Raw genomic sequence first — 26,247 nt, 5'->3', positions numbered from 1 at the left:
TGTGTGTGATTAATATTTGTTAGGGTGTTGTGTGTGTGCATGTGTGTGTATGTGTATATGTGTTTGTTCGTGTGTGTGCGTGAGTGCGTTTGTGAGTGCGTGTGTTTGTGTGTTTTTTATGTCGGTGGGGATGTTAGGTGTGTGTACGTGAGACTGTGCCTATATCTATTTTTCTGAGTATGTATGTGTTGTTTTAATCGTCCTTGTGATGTGTGTGTGTGAGAGAGAACGCAACCGTACCACAAGGTATTTAAAACAACACACCCACTCAGACAGAGAGACACACACACACTCCCACACAAAACACTCCCACGCACACACACAGATGCACACATACATACACACACATACGCACACACCCTCACACATACATACGGTTGCTCTCACACACACACACACCACAAGGACGATCAAAACAACACATACACACTCAGACAAAGAGATATACGCACAGTCTCACGTACACACACCTAACATCCCCACCAACACAAAAAACACTCAAACACACACTCATATACACATTCCACAATAAACTCTGGGACCAATAAAAACGGCACACACACACAGACACACACACACCCACACACACACACACGGACACAAACACACATATATACACACACATAGAGATGTGCACAAAACCAGTCCCAAAAACCAGTGAACCATGACAGACTGTCACAGACCAACCAAAAATAAAAAAATCTTCTTTGACTCTTCTTCCCTCCCACCCCAGCTAGCCAGTCATACTGTCTCTTAAGACAGTAAAACATTCCTTCAATATACACAAGAGAAAAAGGCCAGGTCAGTTCCTTCTCAATTTTATTTGATTGTCAAAGAATATGTATAAGAATATGTATATGTGTAGTGAAACTACCTCCCGCCATTAGATACAAACTACTATCGCCATTACATACAATCTTCTCATTTAAATATAAATAAATGCGAGCGTAGTAGAGAACCCATTCCTTGTCCATCACGTGACTGATCATTATTCGAATCGGCAACTTCTTCGAACCGTTCCCGCCAGAACGCGAACTGACCAATCACGGCCCCTAATAAGGTCACGTGATGGAGTAAAATTCTAAAGGCATTTGGAGCCCTCTTAACGCTATATATAGATCAACTCATACCCAATAATTTGTCTCGGTCCAGTTTCTCTTTGAGAACTGTTCCGTGTACCACACGACAGCAGCAGCAGTTCCAGCGACCACTTCAGCAGCTTCGTCCAGCCACGATGACCTCCGCCGTCGCCACATCAGCAACAAGAGTCTACTACTACTATCCAGCATCATCATCATGACCAACACGATTCTACGATTACTACTAACCAGCAACAATCTCTACCAGCGTCAACACGACTTACCATGTACACCAAACCAAACCTCCGCGGCACATCTCTCTCTTCGATTCTGTTAGGTGACTCAGCTTCACCACGGTAAATAAACAGACAAGAGTTCTTAAACAGACAAGAAATTCTCAGCCAGCGATGAACATCTGTATAACAAGAATCAAGGCCCTGGCATCGAAGCCAAAACACTAGTGATAAGCTCTGCCACACTCAGCCCCCTCACTTTCACATACAGAACTTTTCCTATAGTGTACCCAAGATCTGGTATAATTGCTCACGTGTTATTGACTCTCTTTCTATCTGCTGTAAACACTCATACACACATGTATCACTCACATACACACTTTTCTTTGTATGACGGCCTGTCTTTGATTATGTTCTTATATGTCGCATTCACACTCTCACACAGACATACATCTTTAACGCTACAATAAATATATCTGTTATTCATCTAATACGGTTGTGGTCTTTCATTACTGGTCATCTATGTTATCGTAGCATAACATATCATGTATATCATCCATTTGATATAATATATTGTGAGTTCGGCCGTGTGACACGTTTAAATAAAAGGAGTCCTGTTTTTCCATTCGTCACCATTGCTCCTTTTTGAGTTCGCACGGTCGTTTCTTACATATGTATTTTTCCATATGTGTATTTTCATACACTGTTTTTAACACTGTTTTTAACAATTTCACCTTAATATCAGAGAATGTGTGACAATCAGTATGTAACACTACAAAGTTCATACAAAGCTTTATACTTTAAATATATTTTATCATCAAAGAATGTATATATGCATTTTAATACTCAGACTGTTTTTTAACATTTTTTATTATTCTCAAAGACTTTTGATAATCTTTTTCTAAAAAAGTGAAACCGGTTAAGTAAATAAATATTTTAAAAAAATAAGTGCATTTTCAAACCTTCTTTCATATATATATATATATATATATATATATATATATATATATATATATATATATTATATATATTCTTATATATAATATATATATATATTATATATATCCTTATATATATTCTTATATATATATATATATATATATATATATATATGTGTGTGTGTATATATATATATATATAGGGAAAAAAACAAGGTGAAGAAAATAGAGAATAAATGGATGTAATTACTGATTTATTTGCATGTTGCAGAAAGATGACGTTCTTTTAAAAAAACATTACAAATAAATTGGAAGATGAAAACTCAAAAAAGTTAAGAATAAAACACAAGAAGAACCTACATATATGTTTCTGTCAAACCAATAAGTACTTACGAATTTTCAAAACATGTTTAATGTAGAGAAAATTGCCACAGTCATATTATTTTATGGTTGGACTTCTTCAGGGTTCAAAAGGAGCTAACTCCACTTAGGTGACCATTATATCTTTTATGATCACCTAAGTGGAGTTACAACACAACAGAAAGTGTGAGGAATATTAATGCAGTATATGGGGGATCAGACAATAAGTGTAAGCCAGTTTAAACAGTGGTTCCAGAAATTCTGAGCCGGAAACTGCAGCCCGGACCTCTGTAGGTGGATCTCTGCAATGTATAGCGGCATCCAATCCATTGTTCAGATAAACGGCTACCTGTCAGAGCCATTTTTGATCAAGTGCTCAGTTCGTCAAGGTGTCCCCTTTCCCCACTTCTGTACATTTTGGCTCTTGAGCCATTACTGAGGAAGTTGGAGAATTTGAGACACACCCCCAATGAAATCGGATGCAGTAAGTCGGTCTCTGCTTATGCAGATGACGTCACCATCATTGTGTCCTATGAGGCTCAGCTACCTTGTGTAGAGGACGCTATCAAAGGATACGAGGCAGGAGCAAAAGTTAACAAGGACAAGTCCATCGGCTTGCGCCTTGACAGCTGGAGAAGCAAGCTGGTATCATCCAGTGTCATGGGTCACTGGACAGATGGTCCTGTTAAGTTGCTTGGAGTTTGGTTTGGACTGGACTCCCAAACAGAGAAGAATTGGAGCGAGGTGGCAGACAGGGTGGAAGCTCTAGTTCAGACTTGGTCCAGACGGGCTCTATTCCTGAAAGGAAGGGCAGAGGTGGTACAGGTGTTTTTCGCATCTGTAATCACCTACTGCCTAACCGCTGTCCCTTGCCCCGACTTATGGCTACACAAGTTGGAGCACCTCCACTTCTGCCTATTGTGGAAAGAAAGCCACTTGTAAGGCGCTCTGTCTGCAGTCAGGAACCACTAAAGAGTGGGTTAGGGATGCTAAGGCTTATGATGCGCACGCATGCGTTGAGGCTAAGATATCTCTGGCGCTACCTGGAAGGTGATAAGGTGTGGAATTCGCTGGCGGAGCAATTCTTTCTGCAACCAACCTACTTAGAGAGGTTTAAACCCGGTTTTATTAAAAAACAGAATCTGACAGAATGGCAAAAGGAGTATCAACAAGCACTCATGTTGATCCACAAGATGGGCAAGGCTGGCAGTGGGAATACCACCTCGGTTTTGTATAGAGGGTTGGTAGAAACTAAAAATGACAATGTCCTAGGAGGGGTTCTGGGGTTCGGTGAGAACCAGCTTACCAACCTGTTCCAAAAGACTTTCAGGCCGGAGTATTTGGATAATTACCAAAAATCCCTGACCTGGCAGTGCTACATGAATGCTTTACCTGTTCGAGATAAGTTATTCAGGCACGGAATGGTAGTGCCAATGACATGTCCAAATTGCGAGCTGGACGATGAAACTGTCCAGCATGCTTTTGTACACTGTCAGGAGCTTTCAGGCTTCATAATTTACGTTGAACATGTGTTGTCACACCTAGGTTGAGTACTGCTATCAGCTGGATCTATAATTAAGATTGTGCCGCCCACCGGACTCTCAAAGGAAGGTGAGGCATGTTTTCTCCTTACAGTGGCAGTGTTGAAAGAGTGTTTGGAAGACAAGAATGCAAGGACTCGTGACGGGAACCTTCATCTCTGGCCCCAGATTGCTCACTTATTTCAGATATCATCTGAAGAGCAAGATAGGGCTGGAGAGGAGACAACTGTCGCGAGGCATGTTTGAGAAAAGATGGAAGGATGTGGTAAGAAAGGTGGATGCAAGTGACCTGGCTTAATCTCCATGGAGAAAAATAAAGGTATAGTCGCTGGGCTTTCCGCCCATCAGGGAGAATCCCCGCCCTGGCCATAAAAAGTTCAGAATATATCATATTGTATAATCATCAAAATTTTTAAGTTTCATCCGACTTCACTAACATTTATCTGTTTGTTCTGTCTTGTTTGTCCCTTCTGTGTTAGATATTATTATCTTAATAAAGAAATATATTGCCAGCCGGTGGTTGTCACATGCTGATGATGGGTCAATACCCAGAAGCTCAGGTCTGTGTGTATCGCGTCAGGCTGGAAATGGGAAGGATGACTTCCCTTTGCAAATACTGATAGGGCACAGATAGTGTGTCAATAACCAGCTGGAGTAGATGTCTTCTAGGGGCTACAAGCTACAGTAGCATCAACCCTTAAGGGTTAGACACATATAGGTGGCAAATATATTTCACAATATATATATATATATACACATATATATATATATACACACATATATATATATATATATATATATATATATATATATATATATATATATATACACACACATGTCATCATTATCATTTAATGCCTATGTTCCATGCTGACATGAGTTGGAGGTTTTACAGGATCTATTGTGTCCAAGGACTGCATCAAGCTCCAAGGTCTGCTTTGGCATGGTTGTGGCTGGATGCCTTTCCACACACACACACACACACACACACACACACACGTCTTCCCATAGATACAAGCTGTGAGCAAAGACAACCCTTAAGTCTTCTACTTACAAAACAGAGTGACATATTTTGAAGAAATAAGAACCCTAAATGAAAAACAAAAACCAATAAAAGAGACACTAACTCTAATCATCCACTCCAATATTATGGTGACAAATCATTCTCAAAGACACCTAGACTGTCATTATGATTGCCACCCATTTTAATGAAATCCTTCTGCCGACATAATGGAAAGCCAGACACATGTAAGAAACTAGAAATTCTGTATAAAAACGATGCAGAGTTAACCTTTCTGTTATCTTATTTCTGTTGAACTACATTGCATTTTTTTCAATTAATTTTGAAAGTAATAAAGAATTTGGTCAAATATCTTAATCATCACTAAGCTGGTAATTAGAACATAAATTAACAATGAATTTTAATGAGAAATTTTAAGGAACCTGTGGAAGAGGTAGGCCCAAGAAGACATGGGACAAGGTGGTGAAGCATGATCTTTGAATGTTGGATCCCATGGAGGCGATGACAAATGATCGAGACTTTTGGCAGTTTGTGGTGTTTGAGAAGACTCATCAAGCCAAGTGAAATCATAGTCATGGCCTGTGCCAGTGACACATTCAGGGTACCTGCGCCAGTGATATGTAAATGACATCTATGACAGTGACATGTAAATGGCACCTGTGCTGGTGGCACATAAAAGGCACCTGTACCAGTGGCACATAAAAGGCACCCACAACACTCTTGGAATGGTTGGTGCTAGGAAGGGCATCCAGCTGTAGAAACCAAGCCAAATCAGACTGGAACCTGGTACAGCTGTCTGATTTACCAGTTCCAGTTAAACTGTCTAACCCATCAAGAATGGAAAGCAGTCGCTAAATGAAGATGATAATGATCATCATCATCACTTTATATAGAAAGTTTGTATCATAGAAGCAGGGGTGATCTTGGGCAGGTTGGTATCAAAAGGATTAAGGGAACTTCTTAGTCTTCCTACGGTGAACATCTCCAGTGCTGGTGGCACAATAAAAAGTTTCCAGGCTATGCTGTAAACTATTTTGTGATAGAAAGGGTATCATCATCCTCATTGTTAAAATATCCACTTTCCCATAGGTCAAATAGTTTGTTGAGACTGATCTACTACGACTGGGTGCTCTTCCTGTCACCATCTTTACCTGTTTCAAAGCAAGGTAATATTTCCCCATGGCCAATAGACATGTCTTAACAGAATACTGGAGATGAAAGACATTCATTTACAACAATCATGTGATGTCAAAACAAGGAGACACACATATACATCCTCTCTCACCTCCCACACACATACATACATACAACAGGCTTCTTTTGGTTTCCATCTACCAAATCCACTCACATGGCTTTGGTCAGTCCAAGACTATAATGAAAGATACTAGCAAAAGGTGCCCTGCAGTGGCAAAACCATGGGATGTTACTACTACTACTACTACTACCAACAACAACAATACAGTCATGCTTGCAGCTATGCCAAAAAGGAAGGAATTACGATCATGTAAAATAGAAAAGTCTTGTCTGAGGCAACCTCTCTCATGGTGGTGATTGGTTGTAAGAAGAAGGGCATCAAGTTAATGTAACAAAGATATTCAGATCTTTTTTTGCTAAAACACCTTTTTGAGCGTGGCCGTTGCCAGTACCGCGTGACTGGCCCTCGTGCCGGTAGCACGTAAAAGCACCCACTACATTCTCAGAGTGGTTGGCATTATGAAGGGCTTCCAGCTGTAGAAACTCTGCCAGATCAGATTGGAGCCTGGTGCAACCTTCTGGCTTGCCAGTCCTCAGTCAAATCGTCCAACCCATGCTAGCATGGAAAGCGGACGTTAAACGATGATGATGATGATGATGATGATGTACCGGATGATGATGATGATGATGTACCAGATGATGATGGATGATGGGAAGAGACTGTGAGATTTATCCAACTATGCCAATCATCATCATTTAACATCCATTTTACATACTGGCAGGGCTGGACAGTTTGACAGGAGCTGACCAGCTGAAGAGCTGCCTGGGCTCCATGTCTGTTTTGGATGGTTACAACAGCTGGATGTCTTTCCTAACACCAATCACTTTACAGAGTGTACGGGGTGCTTTTATGCAGCACCAGCAGGGGGTGTTTTTATGTGACATCAGCACAGGTGTTTTTTATGTGGCACCAGCACCAATAAGCCCACATGATTAGGATCACTCAGCTTGTGGGCTCATGGGTGTTGACGCCACATAAAAAGCACCTGTGCCGGTGCCATGTAAAAGTACTTATGAACAGGAAGGGAAAAAAACCTGGACACATAAAATGATGATGACAAGAAGGAGGACAACGATGACAACCGTGATGACAACAATGATGAATGATAGCAATGATGATGATGCTGATGACGATAACAGCAATGATAACGATAACAATGAAGATGCTACTAAGATGAAGATCTTTAGGAAATTCAAGAAAAATGTACAAACCTTTCGAATAGTATGCATCTTGGGAGCACCAGTTGCTGCGTCATGCACTGTCGTAGTAAACAAAGCTTGAGTTGTTGTAGTGGTTGCAGCTTGAACAGAGCTAGAAACAACCTCCTCATTAGTTTCTTGCTCACCTGTAATATTTACACTAGGAAGGCCACTGTTTTCAAGAGCCTGTTGCAGAATGTCAGCATTCATTGGTTCATTCTAGATTTTGAGAAAAGGAGAAAAATGCATAAATATAGCAGAATGTAATTCATGCCATACTATCAATCATCGTCATTATTATCAACATCATTTCAATGTTTGCTTTTCCATGCTTGCATGGGTTGGACAGAGTTTTCTGAGGCCCGATGCTCTTCCTGTCGCCAACACACTTGTTTCCAAGCAAGGCAATATTTCCCCATGGCCAAACATTCTTGTATAATACTAGAAATTGCTTGTATGACAGTGATAATCATTTTACAATTATTACACAACATCAGGACAAAGAGACACACGCATATATAATATAATATAATATTTTATATATATATATGAAAGACAAGGCATAAATAATGGGCATTACATATTTTGTTTTGTATATCACTGTGTAGAAGCCAGTATAAATGGATCACAACCATAGATTTACAATATAGAACAGTGACAAAATAGAATGTTGGACCCTGCCACAAGAATACGTGAAGTTCTTCACTAATCAAAACAATATTGTTAGCCTGGTGTACTAACACAGAGACCATAAAGTATTTTGCTTGGATTGATAATCCCTCACAAATAACTGTTATATATATATATATATATATATATATATGTATATATATATATATATATATATATATATATATATATATATATATATATATATATATACATATATATACATACACACACACACACACATACATACATACATACATACATACATACATATGAAGAGCTTCTTTCATTTTCCATCTACCAAATCCACTCACAAAGCTTAGGCCAACCAGAAGATATAATAGAAGACACTTCTTGCCCAAGGTGCCATGCTGTGCGACTGAACCCAGGACCATGTGGTGGAGAAGCAAACTTCTAAGTACACAGTCATGCTTGATATTGATACTGAGTTGAGAGACAAAACTATTCTCTATGAAAATTCATCGTTTCCCTAACTTTTCCAGATAATTAATACACAAGCTCATATTCTGCTTGTAAATTAACAGTGCATAAGCATCAACCTTATAAGCAGACTATCAGAAAATGAAAGCAACAAAATAACCAGATAAATTACTACTTAAGATATATCATAATGCCAACCACTTTACAGTATGTAGTGGGTGCATTTTTGATGTGGCACCAGCATTAGTGAAGTTACCAACTAACTCGCAAGACAAGACCCATTGACTGAGTGAGGGTGCAGTATTGAGACAGGTGGTTTCGCTGTAGATGTCGAGAACTTAAAGTATGATAGAGGGACAGGGACAAGTACCTAATTGTAGAGGAGATACATGGCTACACTAGTTTGATACAGTAGCATAAAGAGATGGTAGTGATGTAAAATTAGCTCACAAGAATAGACATAACTAATGTTATGAGAAAAATTACTTCAATACTTTCAACCATGTTTTTCGAAAAAAAAAATTAGTTTATTGTACCAAGCACTGTGCATCTCAACATTTATCAAAATCCTGTAAGATCAACACTCTAAAGGAAAGTTTATGTTATCAATGATTTCTCAGCACTACTGCAGTAATTCTGTTAAATAAAGGAAGAATGGAATATAAAATCAAATCTTACCTGACCAGCTAATTCTTTGTTGCTTGACTGCACAGACTGTTCAAGAATTTCACTGAACATTTTATCACTTTCATCACCAGGTTGCACACTTTCTTTGCTATCTAATTCCTGCAATGTTAGAAAACAATTTCTATACTTATTTTTCAGCAAAAGCTACAAGATGGTGGTAATCCTAGATTCTTCTAATATTTAATTTTGCAAGGTTTTATATTTCATAATCCATAATACAAACTATATTTATTCAAATAACTTTAAATCTTCATATCTGTATTTGAATTGTGCCACATTTTTACAACTGCAAGCTTTTCTTAATGTCATACATTCAACTATTCTTCAACTAAGTCAACTGAGGTATACAGGATAGTGTTTTTGACAACAGAAACATCATTATAACTACCACAAAATTTGAGCTGATGACAAAGTAGTTAGCAGTTTCTACCTTAATTCCTTTGCTTTCCAGCAGTAAATTCTTCGATACATATTTGATACATATTTTAAAAGTAAACATAAAATTATTGGTTCTTTCCATTATTTCATATTATTGAGATGTTATTTATGGCACAGAATAACAATCAGCTTCTTACTAACACTATATAAACTGCATCAAACGCCATTTCACAAAAATATATCACATTACTTCATTTGAAATATTGACATTTTTAAATTTCATTAACCATTTCCTAGTTACACCCCTTGAAGTTCTAGGAATAAGAACACATTGTACAATCTAATGAAAAAGATTTATAAAGCAATTTAGCTTTCATTACTTTTCCATTGGTCCTTTCATTTATAATAATAATGATAATAATAATAATAATAATTAATATAATGACCTTATTGTATACAGTGTAAGCATTATACATGTATAATGCTTACACCTTCCCTTTCTTTATAAGTGAAAGGTTGATTGCCCCCTTAAACTTTAAATCACTAGATAAGAAACAAATAAAATCATAGACAGAATTCTACCTAGAATTAATTACTAGCCTGCTAGCCTTGGCTATGTCAAGATGGTTTTTTTGTGTATTCTTCTTTCCCACTTAGATAGTTTAAATGTTGTCACAACAGTAATATGTCCATTCTGCTGAAATGAAATTTTCAGTAAATTTTCTATATCCTTGTGCAGCTGAAGATTGCTCTGCATTTTGCATTTAATGTAATGCCCGCATTACTTAAATAAATGGAGTAGCATGAAACATGCGTACTGCAATAACCTTTAAAATCCGTGTTGCTTTTTTTGATTTTATACATACATATATATATATATATATATATATATATATATATATATATATATATATATATATATATATAATTTAATTTATATATATAATTTAATTTATATATATAATTTAATTTATATATATATAATTTAATTTATATATGGAAAAAAATTGTTTTTTTTTTTTCCTTATGAGGTTTTTTCACGCTAACTACTTGATAAATTCTTATAAAGTTTTTATCCTAATATTATATATATATATATATATATATATCATCATCATCATCATCATCGTTTAACGTCCGCTTTCCATGCTAGCATGGGTTGGACGATTTGACTGAGGACTGGTGAAACCGGATGGCAACACCAGGCTCCAGTCTAATTTGGCAGAGTTTCTACAGCTGGATGCCCTTCCTAACGCCAACCACTCAGAGAGTGTAGTGGGTGCTTTTACGTGTCACCCGCACGAAAACGGCCACGCTCGAAATGGTGTCTTTTATGTGCCACCCGCACAAGCCAGTCCAGGGGCACTGGCAACGATCTCACTCGAAAATCCTACGGGTGCCAGTCAGGCGGTACTGGCAACGGCCACGCTCAAAATGGTGCATCTCATGTGCCACCCGCACAAGAACCAGTCCAGGGGCACTGGCAACGATCTTACTTGGCTTGCCGGGTTTTCTCACGCACAGCACATTTCCAAAGGTCTCGGTCAGTAGTCATCGCCTCGGTGAGGCCCAATGTACGAAGGTCTTGCCTCACCACCTCAGCCCAGGTCTTCCTGGGCCTACCTCTTCCACGGGTTCCCTCAACTGTTAGGGTGTGGCACTTTTTCACGCAGCTATCCTCATCCATTCTCACCACATGTCCATACCAGCGCAATCGTCTCTCTTGCACGCCACAACTGATGCTTCTAATGTTCAGCTTTTCTCTCAAGATACTTACACTCTGACGGGTATTCACATTGACATTACACATCCAACGGAGCATACTGGCTTCATTCCTTGCGAGCTTACGTATGTCCTCAGCAGTTACAGCCCATGTTTCACTGCCATGTAGCATGGCTGTTCGTACGCATGCGTCATACAGTCTGCCTTTTACTCTGAGTGAGAGTCCCTTTGTCGCCAGCAGGGGTAAGAGCTCTCTAAACTTTGCCCAGGCTATTCTTATTCTAGCAGCTACACTTTCAGCGCACCCACCCCCACTACTAACTTGGTCGCCCAGATAGCGGAAGCTATCGACTACTTCTAGTTTTTCACCCTGGAATGAGATAGAAGTTGTTTCCTGTTTGTTTACAGTCTTTATTGCACCTGAACATCTGCCACAAACAAAAACTAACTTGCTAGTTAACCTGCCTTTGATGTTGCTGCACCTCTTATGTGTCCATAGCTTGCACCGGGTACATCTTATAGAGTTACTACCTACTCCTTTTCTACATACTGAGCAGGGCCATCTACCTGAAGGGGTTTGTGTTTTATCTACCTTCCTACTTATTAGGATTTTGGTTTTAGCTAGGTTGACTCTAAGGCCCTTCAATTCTAGACCTTGCTTCCACACCTGAAACTTCTCCTCTAGTTCTGATAGTGACTCCGCAATTAGGGCAAGGTCATCAGCATAGAGGAGCTCCCAGGGGCAACCTGTCTTGAACTCCTCTGTGATTGCCTGGAGGACTATGATAAATAAGAGGGGGCTGAGGACGGAACCTTGGTGGACCCCTACCTCTACCCGGAATTCATTGCTGTACTCATTTCCAACCCTCACCTTACTGGCAGCATCTCTGTACATGGCTCGCACAGCTCTCACTAACCATTCTTCTATCCCAAGTTTCCTCATTTGACCACCAGATAAGGGATCGGGGGACCCTGTCAAAGGCTTTCTCCATGTCAACGAAAGCCAGGTACAGAGGTTTATCCTTAGCTAGGTATTTCTCCTGCAACTGTCTCACTAGAAATAAGGCATCAGTAGTGCTTTTACCTGGCACGAACCCAAACTGCATCTCATCTAAATTGATTCGCTCCCTAATTAGTTGGGCTATGACCCTCTCTGTAACTTTCATAACCTGATCTAACAGCTTGATGCCTCTGTAATTATTTGTATCTAAAGCGTCACCTTTACCTTTGTAGCAGATATATATATATATATATATATATATATATATATGACGGAGTGCTGAAAAGTTCTAAGTTTTAAGGGTATCACAAAAGGCTCAACTTTATGGATTCTTTTACAGGGCTTACAAAAACTGAAGGAGTGCTGCAATAAGTGTGTGAATCTGAGAGGGGAATAATCATAATTAACTGATCCTCCTGTATTTCCTTTTACCCAAAGCCAGGAACTTTTCAATACCCACTTGTGTGTGTGTATGTGTACATACATACATACATATATATATATGATGAGTTTCTTTCAGTTTACTACATCAATGCACAAAGCTTGGTTGACATGAAGCTATAGCAGAAGTCTCTTAGGCAAGGCTCTACATAGTGGGACTGAACCTGAAACAATGAAGTTGGAAAGCAAACATCTTAACCACACAGCCATGCCTCTCCCAAAATTTGTAGCCTTGTGTCTATGTTAGAAATCAATATTTTTCTATTAATCCCACAAATTGTGGTTATCAAAGGCTAGAAAATCTTGCAATTTTGTAATTGATAGAGATTGAAGAACCTACCAATAGGTAAGTAGCACTTTTAACTACAAGAGAAAAGAAGAATTATAGCTTACCGTTTCAGAATGAGAACGACTTATATGAGCATTTAAACTACCAAGTTTACGGAAGACACAACTACATTCTTCACACTGGAAATTAGGACTGTCGGAATCTTTAGACAAAGAATGGACACGCTGAAAGAAATTGAAAATATATATCATTATCATCATTTTCATTTTGTTTGTCTCTCATGCTGTCATGGGTTGGATTGTTCATCAAAATCCAACAGGTCAGAAGACCATGTCTGACTCCAATGTCTCAGGTTTAGCATGGTTTCTAAGACTAGATGCTCTTCCTAACACCAACTGCTTTACAGAATATACTGAGTGCATTTTTCATGGCATCAGCACATTAGTGGTTGCCTTGCCATCAAGAAGACTAAAGAGCCCTCTCAAGTCTTGCATTGTCACAGCTTCATTCAATTTATCAACCACTTGCAGAGTGTGCTCAGTATTTTTATGGCACCAGCATTGAGAGCATTAGCATGTATCACAAAAAAAGAAAATGGAAAGAGATTCCATGATAAATGGAACAGAATCATTCTCAAATTGTTAACCTGATTTTCTTGGTTCTGCTCTTCAGACAATTTATCATTGGAAGATTGGTAACAAGTAAAGAAATTCAGAATAAGTTGTAAAGCTTCAGCTTGCAGTAATATTTCATATATATATTGTGGACTTTGCTAGACAGATAAATGTTCTGCAAATTCTTTGTGTGTGTGTGTGTATGTATGTATATATATATGTATACACACACATACACACATGAATGTATATATGCATGCATGCATGTGCTTGTGTGTGTGTCTGTGCTTTTGAGTTTGTATTTCTCCTCATCTTCACATGTGTTTGTTGTTTGTAAAAAAAAAAAGCATCAATGATCGTACATATGCTAGACAGATAAATGTTCTGCGAATTCTTGCTGAACAACCTGCACAGAATATTTTATTTCATCATCATCATCATCATCGTTTAACGTCTACTTTCCATGCTAGCATGGGTTGGACGATTTGACTGAGGACTGGTGAACCAGATGGCTACACCAGGCTCCAATCTGATTTGGCAGAGTTTCTACAGCTGGATGCCCTTCCTAATGCCAACCACTCCGAGAGTGTAGTGGGTGCTTTTATGTGGCACCGGCACGAAGGCCAGTCAGGCAGTACTGGCAACGGCCACGCTCAAAATGGTGTATTTTACATGCCACCTGCACAGGAGCCAGTCCAGCAGCACTGGCAACGTTCTCGCTCGAATGTCTTTACACGTGCCATCAGCACAAGTGCCAGGAAGGCGACGCTGGGCACAGGTGCCATCACGATTTCGCTTTCGCTTGCCCCAACAAGTCTTCGCAAGCCGAGTTTAGTGTCCAATGAAGGAGACAACATTGGCATGGGTGCCAGACATCGAATTTAGTTCGATTCCGATTTCACTTGCCTCAACAGGTCTTCGCAAGCGGAGTTTAGTGTCCAATGAGGAAGGTACGCATAAGTGGGCTGTTTACACCTCTGGCAGAGGCCTTGGATTTAGGTCTCACTTGGCTTGCTGGGTCTTCTCATGCACAGCATGTGATCAAATGTTTATGCTGTACATCAGCTCACTCCCTCCATCAAATCAACATTTCCTGTACAGGTGCATGGTGTGCCACATGTCAGATGTCAAAGTGATCACACAGTAAGGCAAAATGAAGTATTTTGCTCAAGAATACAATGCACTACCAGTTCAGAAACTGAAACTATGATCTTATAACTGCGAGTGCAATACCCTAACCACTATATCATCATTATTGTTTTAATGTCCACTTTTCTATGCTTGCATGAATCAGATGGAATTCTCTAAAGCCATCATTGTTGTCAACCTTTACCTTCTATGTAAGGGAATATTTTCCCATGGCTGGACATATTTTTGTGAAAGAATGGAAATGAATAATATTGCTTGCAAAACAATAATCCTTATATACAACTATCACATGATATCAAGATAAGGAGTGACAAACATTCGCACACATACACATGTGCATACAAACACACACACATATTATCATCATCCTCGTTGTTGTTTTGACATTTACTTTTCTCTGCTTGCATGGGTCAGACAAGACAATGTTGGGGCAGAATTTTCAACAGCCAAATGCTCTTTTGATGCCCAACTGTCACTTGTCTGTCAAACAGCTCTGGATATAGTTATAAAGAGAACTGGAAACAAACAACACTTTTTGAATGCATCTTTCATTTACAATGATCAATTAACATGTTGAGACAAATCAAGAAGCCTGGACATGCTTATGCAGTGGACTGCAAACAAACAACACCATATGCATGATCATTGATGCATTTTTTTTTTTTTTACAAACAGCAAACACATGTGAAGATGAGGAGAAATACAAACTCAAACACACAGACACACACACAAGCACATGCATGCATATATACATTCATGTGTGTGTGTGTGTGTGTGTGTGTGTGTGTGTGCATATACATATATATATATATATATATATATATATACATACACACACACACAAAAATACACATACAAAATACACGCACACACACACACACACACAGAGCAGATTTCTTCAATTTCCATTTATCAGTTTTGCTCACAAGGTAATGGTCAACTCCCAGCTATAAGACACTGAGCTGACAACATCCGTGGATTAGGACTGAACCCCTTACCACGTGATTCCAAAGTCATGCTTATGCTCTCTCTCACACACACATGCATGTACTGACACACATACATACATCTGACAGCAGAACTAGTTTGATCGAAACTAGTAGTGAATCTACAAAGTCTCAAAAAAAAACAGTTATAAGGCCTTTTCTTCTTAACAGAACATTTCATCTCACCTGTATGTGAGCTCGCAAATTTCCTTTCTGAGAAAAAGTTGCTGAACAAAATTCACAGGTATGAGGTCTTTCCCCAGTGTGTTTGGTCATGTGAATTTGAAGTGCACCTTTCTGATTGAAAGATTTATCACACATCGAACATCTGAATGGTCGTTCACCTGTAAATGAGTAAATGCTTAGTTTACATCATTTGTAAAGCAAGAGATCCATACATTAGAAGCTAAAACATATATTTACAACACCTGCACATACACACATGCTGCTCCTTTCATTCCATTTCTGCAGTACTCCTACAGAGAAAGCTTCAATATTTAGCACTCAGCTTGTACTCAAATTTGCGCAACACACACTAAGTAAACCTTCTCAAAACCTCGCTTTCCATTCCACCAGGTACACATATTTGTCAAGTCTGAAAGCAACTTCAGTTGCTTCAAACAAATAAGGTCACCAGTCCCAACAATATCCTTTTGATTACCCTCAGTGTGTTACACAGCAAGCCTTTGTCTTCACTAATTTCTTCTCTCTCTCTCTCTCTCTGGATATAACCCAATCTTTAGAAACATGTTACTATGTGTCCCATTCCAAAGAAAAAGAACCCACTTTGACAGCCAACTTTCAGTAAACATCTCTCCCTTTTTAATGACAACCGGTGCTCTTCCATAAAATCACACCTATTGGCAACCCACTCCCACATATCCCTCATTCAGTGGACTCTCACTTTTAACAAATTTAGTAAAAACAGTGTTATCTTTTGACATTAACAAAGTTTCAAATGTAGTCAGATCACACTCTCACAGTGAGAGCTAATTCAGTTTTCACTAATGCACACTTTATCAAGTCAGGAGAACCTTAGTGTTTGTTTTTTCTTTCTTTTGTCTCTCACCCACACCTTTCCTCCTCTTTTTGCTGTCACATACAACAACACACCGATTTCTTCACAGGTAATGCCAACTTTGTTGTGTCTGGGGAGAGTCATTTTCTTTTTTGTGCCTTATAATTTAACACACTCACCGGTAAAATTTCCACTTATTTCTTATTTTTATTTTCTTAAAATTTTTGTTGCGTCTACTAACTTCAGTGGTATGATAATTCAGTGTGGGTAATAACATGTTCACTTTCAGAAGTTCATAATGTACTAATAAACATCATGACAACAAAATACAGCACAAAGTTGAATAGTGGTGGTAAGTGATGAAGATAAGGAGATGGAAAAATTTTAGGAAAATAAAAATAAGAAATAAGTGGAAATTTTACCGGTGAGTGTGTTAAATTATAAAGCACAAAAAGAAAATGACTCTCCCCAGACACAACAGAATATGCTTCAACACACGAACTCACATAAAGAATCTTGCAAACCAAATCTAAAAACGAAATGCCAGCTTTCATTTCTCCTTAATCCATCATCCATCCACACATTCATTCCACACATCATCTATCCACATCTAACCTAAACACTTCAAACCAATATTATATTAGCTCCATGAACAGAGCTCTTGAAAACATTTTCCAGTAGGATAATACCAGTTCTGTCTCTTCCAACAGCAGAAAAAAACACAATCACAACACTTACCAAGAAAATATTATCCTCTTAAACATGAAGATGTTCGTGTTTAAGGGGAGTGAGAATAACATGTTCTTTTCTATGGAGAAGAAATGCAATCAGCACTAACAGGAGAAACAAGAAAAGAAGCATGCATGCAGATTAACACCTTGTCTCTGCAACCACATCCACATGTCCCATCTGCATCTGAAGCTGTGCATCAAAGAGTGAGATGTTTACTGATCAAAAGATTCATAAATAAAAGAGACGTTCATTGTGATTTTGATGGACTGCCACAAACGAGCAAATCCTAATCACATATTCAAGACAAAATAATTTTGTTAAGACTTGCTTTGTTTGACTATAAATTTCACAAGGACAGCAAGTTGACAGAAATGGTTGAGTATTGCACAAGATGTTTTATCCCCTAAATTCTGAGTTGAAATATTGATGGGTTTGTAGTGACCTTCATGTAGTTTCTGTCACCATTTTCACCAGTTTATTGGAACTATAAGAGAGCATTAAATCTCAACTATGCAATAGCTACATAAATGAAATTCAAAGCTGCATGGCCTTTGTCTTCAATAGCTCTCAACCAGAGTGAGAACCTATGTTTCAGCTAGTTTTAATGCAAAAGACAGGTTCTGTCGTTAATTTACCATATCTTGATTCCACTAGTTTACCAACCATTTGTATATAAGAATAGCAGACTGGTTATGAAGTGCCAACTCAGATGCAACAATCTACCAAGCAATACAGGTCAATTCTAGTGCAAAGTGCCATTAGATCACAGCATTAACAACACACAGAATTTCAATCTATTACCATGACATAGTTATCACCTTTTGTAGTTGCCATTTTCAGTACAAATTTATATAGGAAACTATTTCAGTTTACAAACCTGCTCAATTTGTAACCAGAAATGTAAATTCATATATGTATGTGTATAAACAGGTAGAATATTTAGGCTGGATATGGACATTCAGATTATTGTCATATATATTACTTATTTATTCACATTGTTTTGAAGTGATCATGCATTATCGTGTAGCTCTGAGATGCTGATGATGTGATTGTTTAGAATGACATTGCAGGGTAGGTATGAAAGGCCTTATCTGGTTAGTCTAAACACAAAACAGATAGAATATTTAGGTCAGATATGTCCCAAAGCTATGAGATAACGCTTTATTAAGTCCAAAAAATGTGAATAAATAAGCCTTACATTTGACAAAATAATCTGAATACTAAAGAGGTAAACATGTAAAGAATTATATTTCAAGAACATGCATAATGCCATCTAGTTTCTTATGGATGTTGTAATTGAAAATTGTTAATTTCTACCAAATAAATTACTGTCATATATCTATACAATATCTCCTTTATCATCCAGACAATCAGATGCTCTTACATGTATCTATATATCAATGGTCAAAATGAGCGTCCATTCTTCCCTTGAGTGCATCTTTCTCTTCCATCTGGACCTAAATTGTTTGACTATGTCACCCACCCATTATCTTGAAGGTTCTCCAATTGGTCTCTTCTAATCTCTTGGATACCACTCAATTGCACAGATCCACCTATTGTCTGTGAACTTTAAGACATGTTTCATCCAGCAGAACTTGTGCTTTCAGTATTTTGCAATCACGTCATCTGTTCCACTATTTTGTTTCAGTTATGCTCTCTCTTGTTTCAGTTGGCAAACATCTGTCATAGCCTGTTACTTTCTTCATTTTTTCATAGCAGCGCAAGTCTCACTTATAGGAACATGAGTAAGATTATGTTATTGAAAAGATTGACACACAGCTGTACACATGGTTTCAGTATTCATATTTCAGTAGACATTTACTGTCTGTCCCCAGCAAACATATTTCTCCATCTCCATATCTTCATCACTTACCACCACTATTCAACTTTGTGTTGTATTTTGTTGTCATGAAATTTATTAGTACATTATGAATTTCTAAAAGTGAATATGTTATTACCCACACTGAATTATCATACCACTGAAGTTAGTAGACGGTTTACCTTCTACTGTGATATAACTAATAAAAAGAAATTACACAATTTATTGTTGCTATTTTTCCACATTTATATTTTCTACTAGCTTGATAAAATAAGTTGAACCAAGAAGTGTAGAAATGAATCTTTAGTATGTCCTGAACCTAATCTCCCACAAATATCTCCTCACCTCTTTAAATATTGACCTTGTGCCTAGCAAAAAAAAAAATGAATATGAAACAAAATGATTTTTATATTATGTTGTAATAGTTATAATTGAGCAAGTCTCCAGAACACCACCACTATGTATAACAACATAGTTCTCAGTGATGGGATCCAGTCTCCTTGTAACAAAGATTTCACTTCATAAAGAAAAGGGTTGGTTGTGAGGCCTGCAAATTACTCCTATAAAACACATAACACAACAGAAATTAATGGCCATAAATTGTCATTGCCATATATATATATATATACACAGGGTGTCCACAAAGTCTGGGAACATGGGGATTAACACATACTTTAAGAAATTATTATTTCTTATATTTAATTGTTTATGCTATTATTTTATTTATTCCATGTACTCAGACTTTGTGGACACCCTGTATATATATATATATATATATATATATATATATATATATATATATATATATATATATATATACCATCCAGTGATTGGAGTGTGAAACAAGAAATTATCAGAACAAAAATTAACAGCTCTATTTTCTTGCTTTCATGTTGATGTTCACAGAGTACATCAAAATGAAAACAATGCATCTCTTCACCTATGTTCTTTCCAAAACAAAATGTTTATTGAAAGACTTTTGTGGTATTTGAGTTTGAATCTTTTTAGAATTTGCTATACCACATGAGTTGAGTCAAAACCACAAAGAAATAATTTTACATCCCAAATTCTTTGTCCAAAGGTTCAAAAAAAAAAAAAAGGTAACAGCTTTTTTGATAATATCAAGTAACTTACCTGTGTGAATACGAATATGTCGTTCTACTTGACTTGGCTTCTGAAAAGATTTGCCACAATGATCACATTTATGATTGAAACTGGACCTATCGATGTTGCGTTTGTATGAGCGATGAGAGAGTGAAGATCTACAAAACAGAATTTATTGAAAGAATATCAAAAGAGATAAAAAGTCTGACAATGTAGACAGTTGATGGTCCTAAGTAGCAAGAAAGCCCTTAAAATCAACCAGTGCTTTATCAGCCTGCAATACTGAACTTGAATTTATACACAGGCCTGCACAATACAATGTGAATACAAGTCGTCAGGGATATTCCAGCTATCAAATTAGTTACAAATGTTATTTTATTTTTCGAGAATCACAGCTGGTTAAGTCAACTTCTGACAAAATTACCAGCTGAAGTATCATGTTATTTCTGCACTGTATTCAGGGACCAAAAAGATTTATGTAATCCTTCATGAAAATGTGTAATTTCAGAACATTGCCCAACTTGACAAGCAGTGTCTTCCCTCTGTTTGCATTTACCACTACTACAACAGCCTCTGCTCCTTTGAAATAGCTAAGTGTATGACCAATACAATTGGTCAAAGCTGCAGAGAACCACACAACCAGCTGAGACATTAGAGATTCACACATTTAATCCTTTAGTGTTTAAACTGGCCATATCTGGCCCAAATATTCTACATGTTTTATATTCAAACTGGCCATATCTAGCCTCTCACACCTAACCTACAGTGACATAAACAATCATATCATTGAAACCTCAAAGCTATAACATAATGCATGATTAATTCAAAACAATTTGAGTGAAAAAGTATTACATTTAACAGAGTAATCTGAACACTAAAGGGTTAAACCAGCACTCTGCCATGTCTCTGACCAACACACAGAACTTTATATCCCAGATTAAGCTAGCTAGATGTAATTTCTTCTGTAAATTATTGGTGGTGATGTTTAGCTCCAATATAGCCCTCATTAAGCAGACATTCTAACCATGACCACCCATCTTTTTATATCTCCAGTAGTAAACTATACATGTCTTTTTTTTTTAACTAAGGTAGTAGGTGCAAGCATGGTTTTATAGTTAAGAAGTTTGCTTCCCAACCGCACATGTTCCAGTTCAGTCCCACTATATGGTACTTTGGGCATGTGTCTATTATTATAGTCTCAGGCTGAAAAAGGCCTTGCGAATGGATTTCCTAAAGACAAACTGAAAGAAGCTTGTCATATGTATGATGTGTGTTACTCTCCCCTTGTCTTGACATTGTATGATAGTCGCAAATGAATATCATTGTCATGCAAGCAATGTTCTTTGTTTCAAATCTTCCACAAAAACATGTCTGGTCATGAGGAAATACTACCTTACTTTGAAACAGGTAAGCACTGACACGCTGGACTTTTTCTATATATATGGTGGACTTTTTTCAGTTTCTGTTGTACATGTCTCCTACTACCACCACCTGACAACCAGTGTTGGTTTGTTTATATCACTGTGACATAGCAGTTTCACAAAAGCAGCCAAACAGAATATGTACTGGTCTTTAAAAAATAAATACTAGGGTTGATTTGTTTGACTAAAACCCTTCAAGGCAGTGCCCCAGCATGACCACAGTCCAATGACTGAAACAGGTAAACGACAGAAGATAAAGACATTTGGTTTGACTGATGGCACAAGAAATGCAACTGGTATAATGATTCTCTTACTTGATGCGATAGTGTTGTTTCATGTGTTCCCGTAGTAAAGTGATTTTGGCGAATTCTTGTGAACATTGTCGACAGGTGTATGAACGGTTGTTACCATGTTCTTCTCTGTGTTCTTGCATATGTTTGTCCAACTGACTCTGAGATGATGAAGAAAACGGACAAAGAAGAAATTTTAAAAATTGGGTTAAATTTAAGAGACAAGAGTTCAAAGGAATCAGTTTCAAAGCTGTATACTGTGACTCATTTGAAAACAACTTAGAATTAAAGTTTGAATAAAGTAATGACTAGGAACAAGATATGCAATGGCAGTGAGGCGGGGGCAGAGGAAGATGAGAAGGAGAGGGTGGGGCGGGGCAGGGGAAAGGAGTTAGGGGTGAGATGGATGGGGGAAGGAGTGTGAGAAGGGGGTGAGAAGGAGAGGAGGTGTGAGAAGGGGAGTTGTGAGAAGGGGAGGGATGAGAGTGAAAAGGTGAGGGGAGGAGGGAGGAGGGGAAGGGGAGGTGGGGTGAGAAGGGGTAGGAGGAGGGTGAGAACAGGAGAGGAGGAAAGGGAGGAGAAGAAGTAGATTGTTCTGATTTGAGCACAAGGCCAGCAAATTTGAGGGGAAGCAGTTAGTCAATACCATTGACACCCACACCACCACTCCTGCACTTGACTTGTACTTAATTTTATCAACCCAGAGAGATGAAAGGCAAAGTTAAACTTGATGAAATTTGAACTCAGAATGTAGAGAGTTGGAACAAATACAAGGCATTTTTTCCAACACATTATACCAATTCTGCCAGCTCACCACCATATTACAATAATAATAATAATAATAATAATAATAATAATAATAATAATAATAATAATAATAATAATAATAATAATCCTTTCTACTATAAGCAAAAGGCCTGAAACTTGAAGGGAGGAGATATTTGCATTCTGAGTTCAAATTCTCCTGAGGTCAAGCCCCTTCCCAAAAAATGTCAGACTTTGTGCCTATAGTAGAAAGGATTACAAGTATTCTTATGACACAAACCCACTAGTTTTGAGGGAAGTGCCATAATCACCAATCAGAGAAATATCAACCCCCATCCTTTCCTGCCAAAGGAAGGTGATGAGTCGATTTTCACTATACACTCAGCAGAAAGCTGGATTCATCTTACATGAGACAACAGCTGCTGACCACAAGTTACTAATGCATGGACACTGAACAACTACATGCAGTATGGTTCTGTGCCTTTGGATGCATCATCGTCGTTTAACGTCCGCTTTCCATGCTAGCATGCATCTCAAACACATTCATCTGTTGGTGTTTCCATGCCTGAAAAGCTTGTCTCAAACAGGTAATGCCCCAACATTGCACTGTCATGCCAATAACAACAAACAAAAACAAACAACAGCAATAATGGTTTCAAATTTTAGCACAAAGCCAGCAATTTCAGGGTAAGAGTAGGTCAATTACATCGACCCCAGTGCTCAGCTGGTACTTATTTCATCGACCTCGAAAGGATGGAAGGTAAAGTCAACTTTGGTAGAATCTGAACTCAGGCCATAAAGATGGATGAAATGCCACTAAGCATTTTACTCAATCTGCTAACGATTGTACCAACTCACCACCTTAACAACAACAATAATAAAAAAAAGAATCATGATAGTAATAGTTCACCTGAAGACTGAACTCATCCCCACATTCTGTACACATGAGGCTTTCTTCTTTTACATGTAGCATGATATGAGCTTTGAAGCTGGCAAGCCGAGTAAATGTTATCCCACATTCAGGACATGTTGGCTGCCGGTCATCATTCTGTGGATGTGTGGCCATGTGAAGCTTTAAATTGTCTTCAACATTAAAGGAATCGGTACAGTGTGTGCAACGGTATGGCTTGTCTTCTTTATGCGTCTTGCTATGACGCTGTAACTGATTCCATTTGGGAAAGTTTTTATCACAGCTTTTACATTGATAGGGGCCCTGGAATAGAAGAAAAAAAGAGAGAGAGATCAAAAATAAGGGAAATGAAAAGGGGGGAAAAAAAAAAAACTCAGTCAAATCTCTATATAATTGTAGTGGCGCGAAATTATAGCCGCCATTGAGGAAGTATTATTCTGCGCATGCGCAGGGGACTTCACCACCGGAAGCCCCTCGAGTGTGCATGCGTAGTAAAACTGGTACTTAAAGAGTGAGTTTCACTTTGTTAGGCAGTTGTGCGACAGACCTTCTACGTGACAACTCCTCGCTCCTCAACGAAGCACTCTTCACCTCGATGCCTTTGATGGTGATAGCTACTTGCTTCTCTGGCAGGCATCAAGGAAGCCCTTAACCTTCCAATACCAAATCAAAACTTAATCAGCGGCTGCTAAGCTGAATGACAGGAATTGTGAAACCAAGCATCAAGAAAAAAATAAAACTTATTTTTATTATGTTGTAAAATTGTTCTAATGTCTCTTCATATATAATGCTGTTGAAAGGTGATAGAGAGAGACTAAAGCCTCTATGACAACTATAATCAAACTTTTACATAATCATCATCATCATCATCATCATCATCGTTTAACGTCCGCTTTTTATGCTTGCATGGGTTGGACGATTTGACTGAGGACTGGTGAAACCAGATGGCTACACCAGGCTCCAATCTGATTTGGCAGAGTTTCTACAGCTGAATGCCCTTCCTAATGCCAAATATTCCGAGAGTGGCACAAGGCCAGCAATTTGGAGGAGAGTGAAGAAATCAATACATCAATCCCAGTGCTCCATTGATACGTTATTTTTGTTGACCCTGAAAGAATGAAAGGCAAAATTGACCTTGGCTGAATTTGAACTCAGAACACAAAGCTGGAAGAAATACCCCTAAGTATTTAGGCCAGCATGCTGACAATTCTGCCAGTGGTCTTGGGTTCAATCTCACTTTGTAACACCTTGGGCAAGCATCTTCTACTACAGCCCCAGGCTTACCAAAGCTTTGTGAATGGATTCGGTAGATGGAAACTGAAAGAAGCCTGTTGTGTGTGTATGAGTGTGTGAGTTTGTGTGTGTGTATGAGTGTGTGAGTTTGTGTGTGTGCTTGTGTTTGAGTGTACTGTGTCTAGACATTACGTAATGATTGTAAATAAGCATAACTGTCATACAAGCAAGGTTATTTGTTTCCAGTCTTTCATGAAAAACATGTTAGCTAAGAAAAAATATTGCTTGGAAACAGGTAAGGGATGGCAAATAGGAAGGGCGTCCAGTCATAGAAAACCTGCTTCAACAAATTCCATCTGACCCATGAAAGTAAAGATGACAAAAAAAAACGAGAGAGGGAGAGCAAGATAGAAAAAGAAAGGCAGGAAACAAGAGGGAAGAAAAGCAAAATCAAGTGTGTGAGAGAAACAGAGATAGAATGTGTAGTTTAGTTTACATAACATGGGACTTACTTTTCCAACAGGAGGCTTGACACTAATGACTTCATTAGCTGAAGGCACTGGTTGAGTTTGTTCAAAGAACAAAGGAGTGAAGACACTGGTAACTTCTGCATGGTTAGTGGCAATCTCCCCAAAGACAACGGTATGTGAAATTTCCTGACACAAATCAGATGCTGTCTGTTTTGAACCAATTGGAACTCCATCTTCTTGACTGACAAATGTTACAGTACCTCCTTGAACAACCGTGTCTGCAACTTGGTTGAGGTATTGTGTGTAATCTAAGCAAGAGAGAAAAAAAAATGGAAATATTAAAAAATAATCTGATGGTTTGAGAATTAGCATTGGAATTTAGTAAGAGAAGGAAAAGGCAGTAGTTTCTATGATCTTGGCAGGCTCACTCATATTCCTATATAGGCTAGACATGTGGAAATATTGCCTTGGTTAGAAATAGGT

The 26,247-nt window shown here is 38.1% G+C and overlaps 1 protein-coding gene across 1 annotated transcript in view; it reads right to left on the bottom strand.

The window, feature by feature from the left end:
- LOC106876787 (zinc finger protein 236) overlaps positions 1-26,247 on the bottom strand; it is a 71,430-nt gene that overhangs the window by 34,468 nt on the left and 10,715 nt on the right. Inside the window, exons 2-9 of the mRNA XM_089351178.1 lie at positions 25,807-26,072; positions 24,062-24,364; positions 22,411-22,547; positions 20,706-20,833; positions 16,189-16,346; positions 13,358-13,477; positions 9,415-9,522; positions 7,639-7,845 (exon numbers count right to left, since the gene is read on the bottom strand). Of these exons, the coding sequence (XP_089207304.1) occupies positions 7,639-7,845; positions 9,415-9,522; positions 13,358-13,477; positions 16,189-16,346; positions 20,706-20,833; positions 22,411-22,547; positions 24,062-24,364; positions 25,807-26,072 (1,427 nt within the window). The remainder of the gene's footprint in view (positions 1-7,638; positions 7,846-9,414; positions 9,523-13,357; positions 13,478-16,188; positions 16,347-20,705; positions 20,834-22,410; positions 22,548-24,061; positions 24,365-25,806; positions 26,073-26,247) is intronic.

Source organism: Octopus bimaculoides, chromosome 4, assembly GCF_046866305.1.
Source record: "Octopus bimaculoides isolate indiv1 chromosome 4, ASM4686630v1, whole genome shotgun sequence".
NCBI lineage: Eukaryota > Metazoa > Mollusca > Cephalopoda > Octopoda > Octopodidae > Octopus > Octopus bimaculoides.
This window is presented reverse-complemented; position numbering and strand designations above follow the sequence as displayed.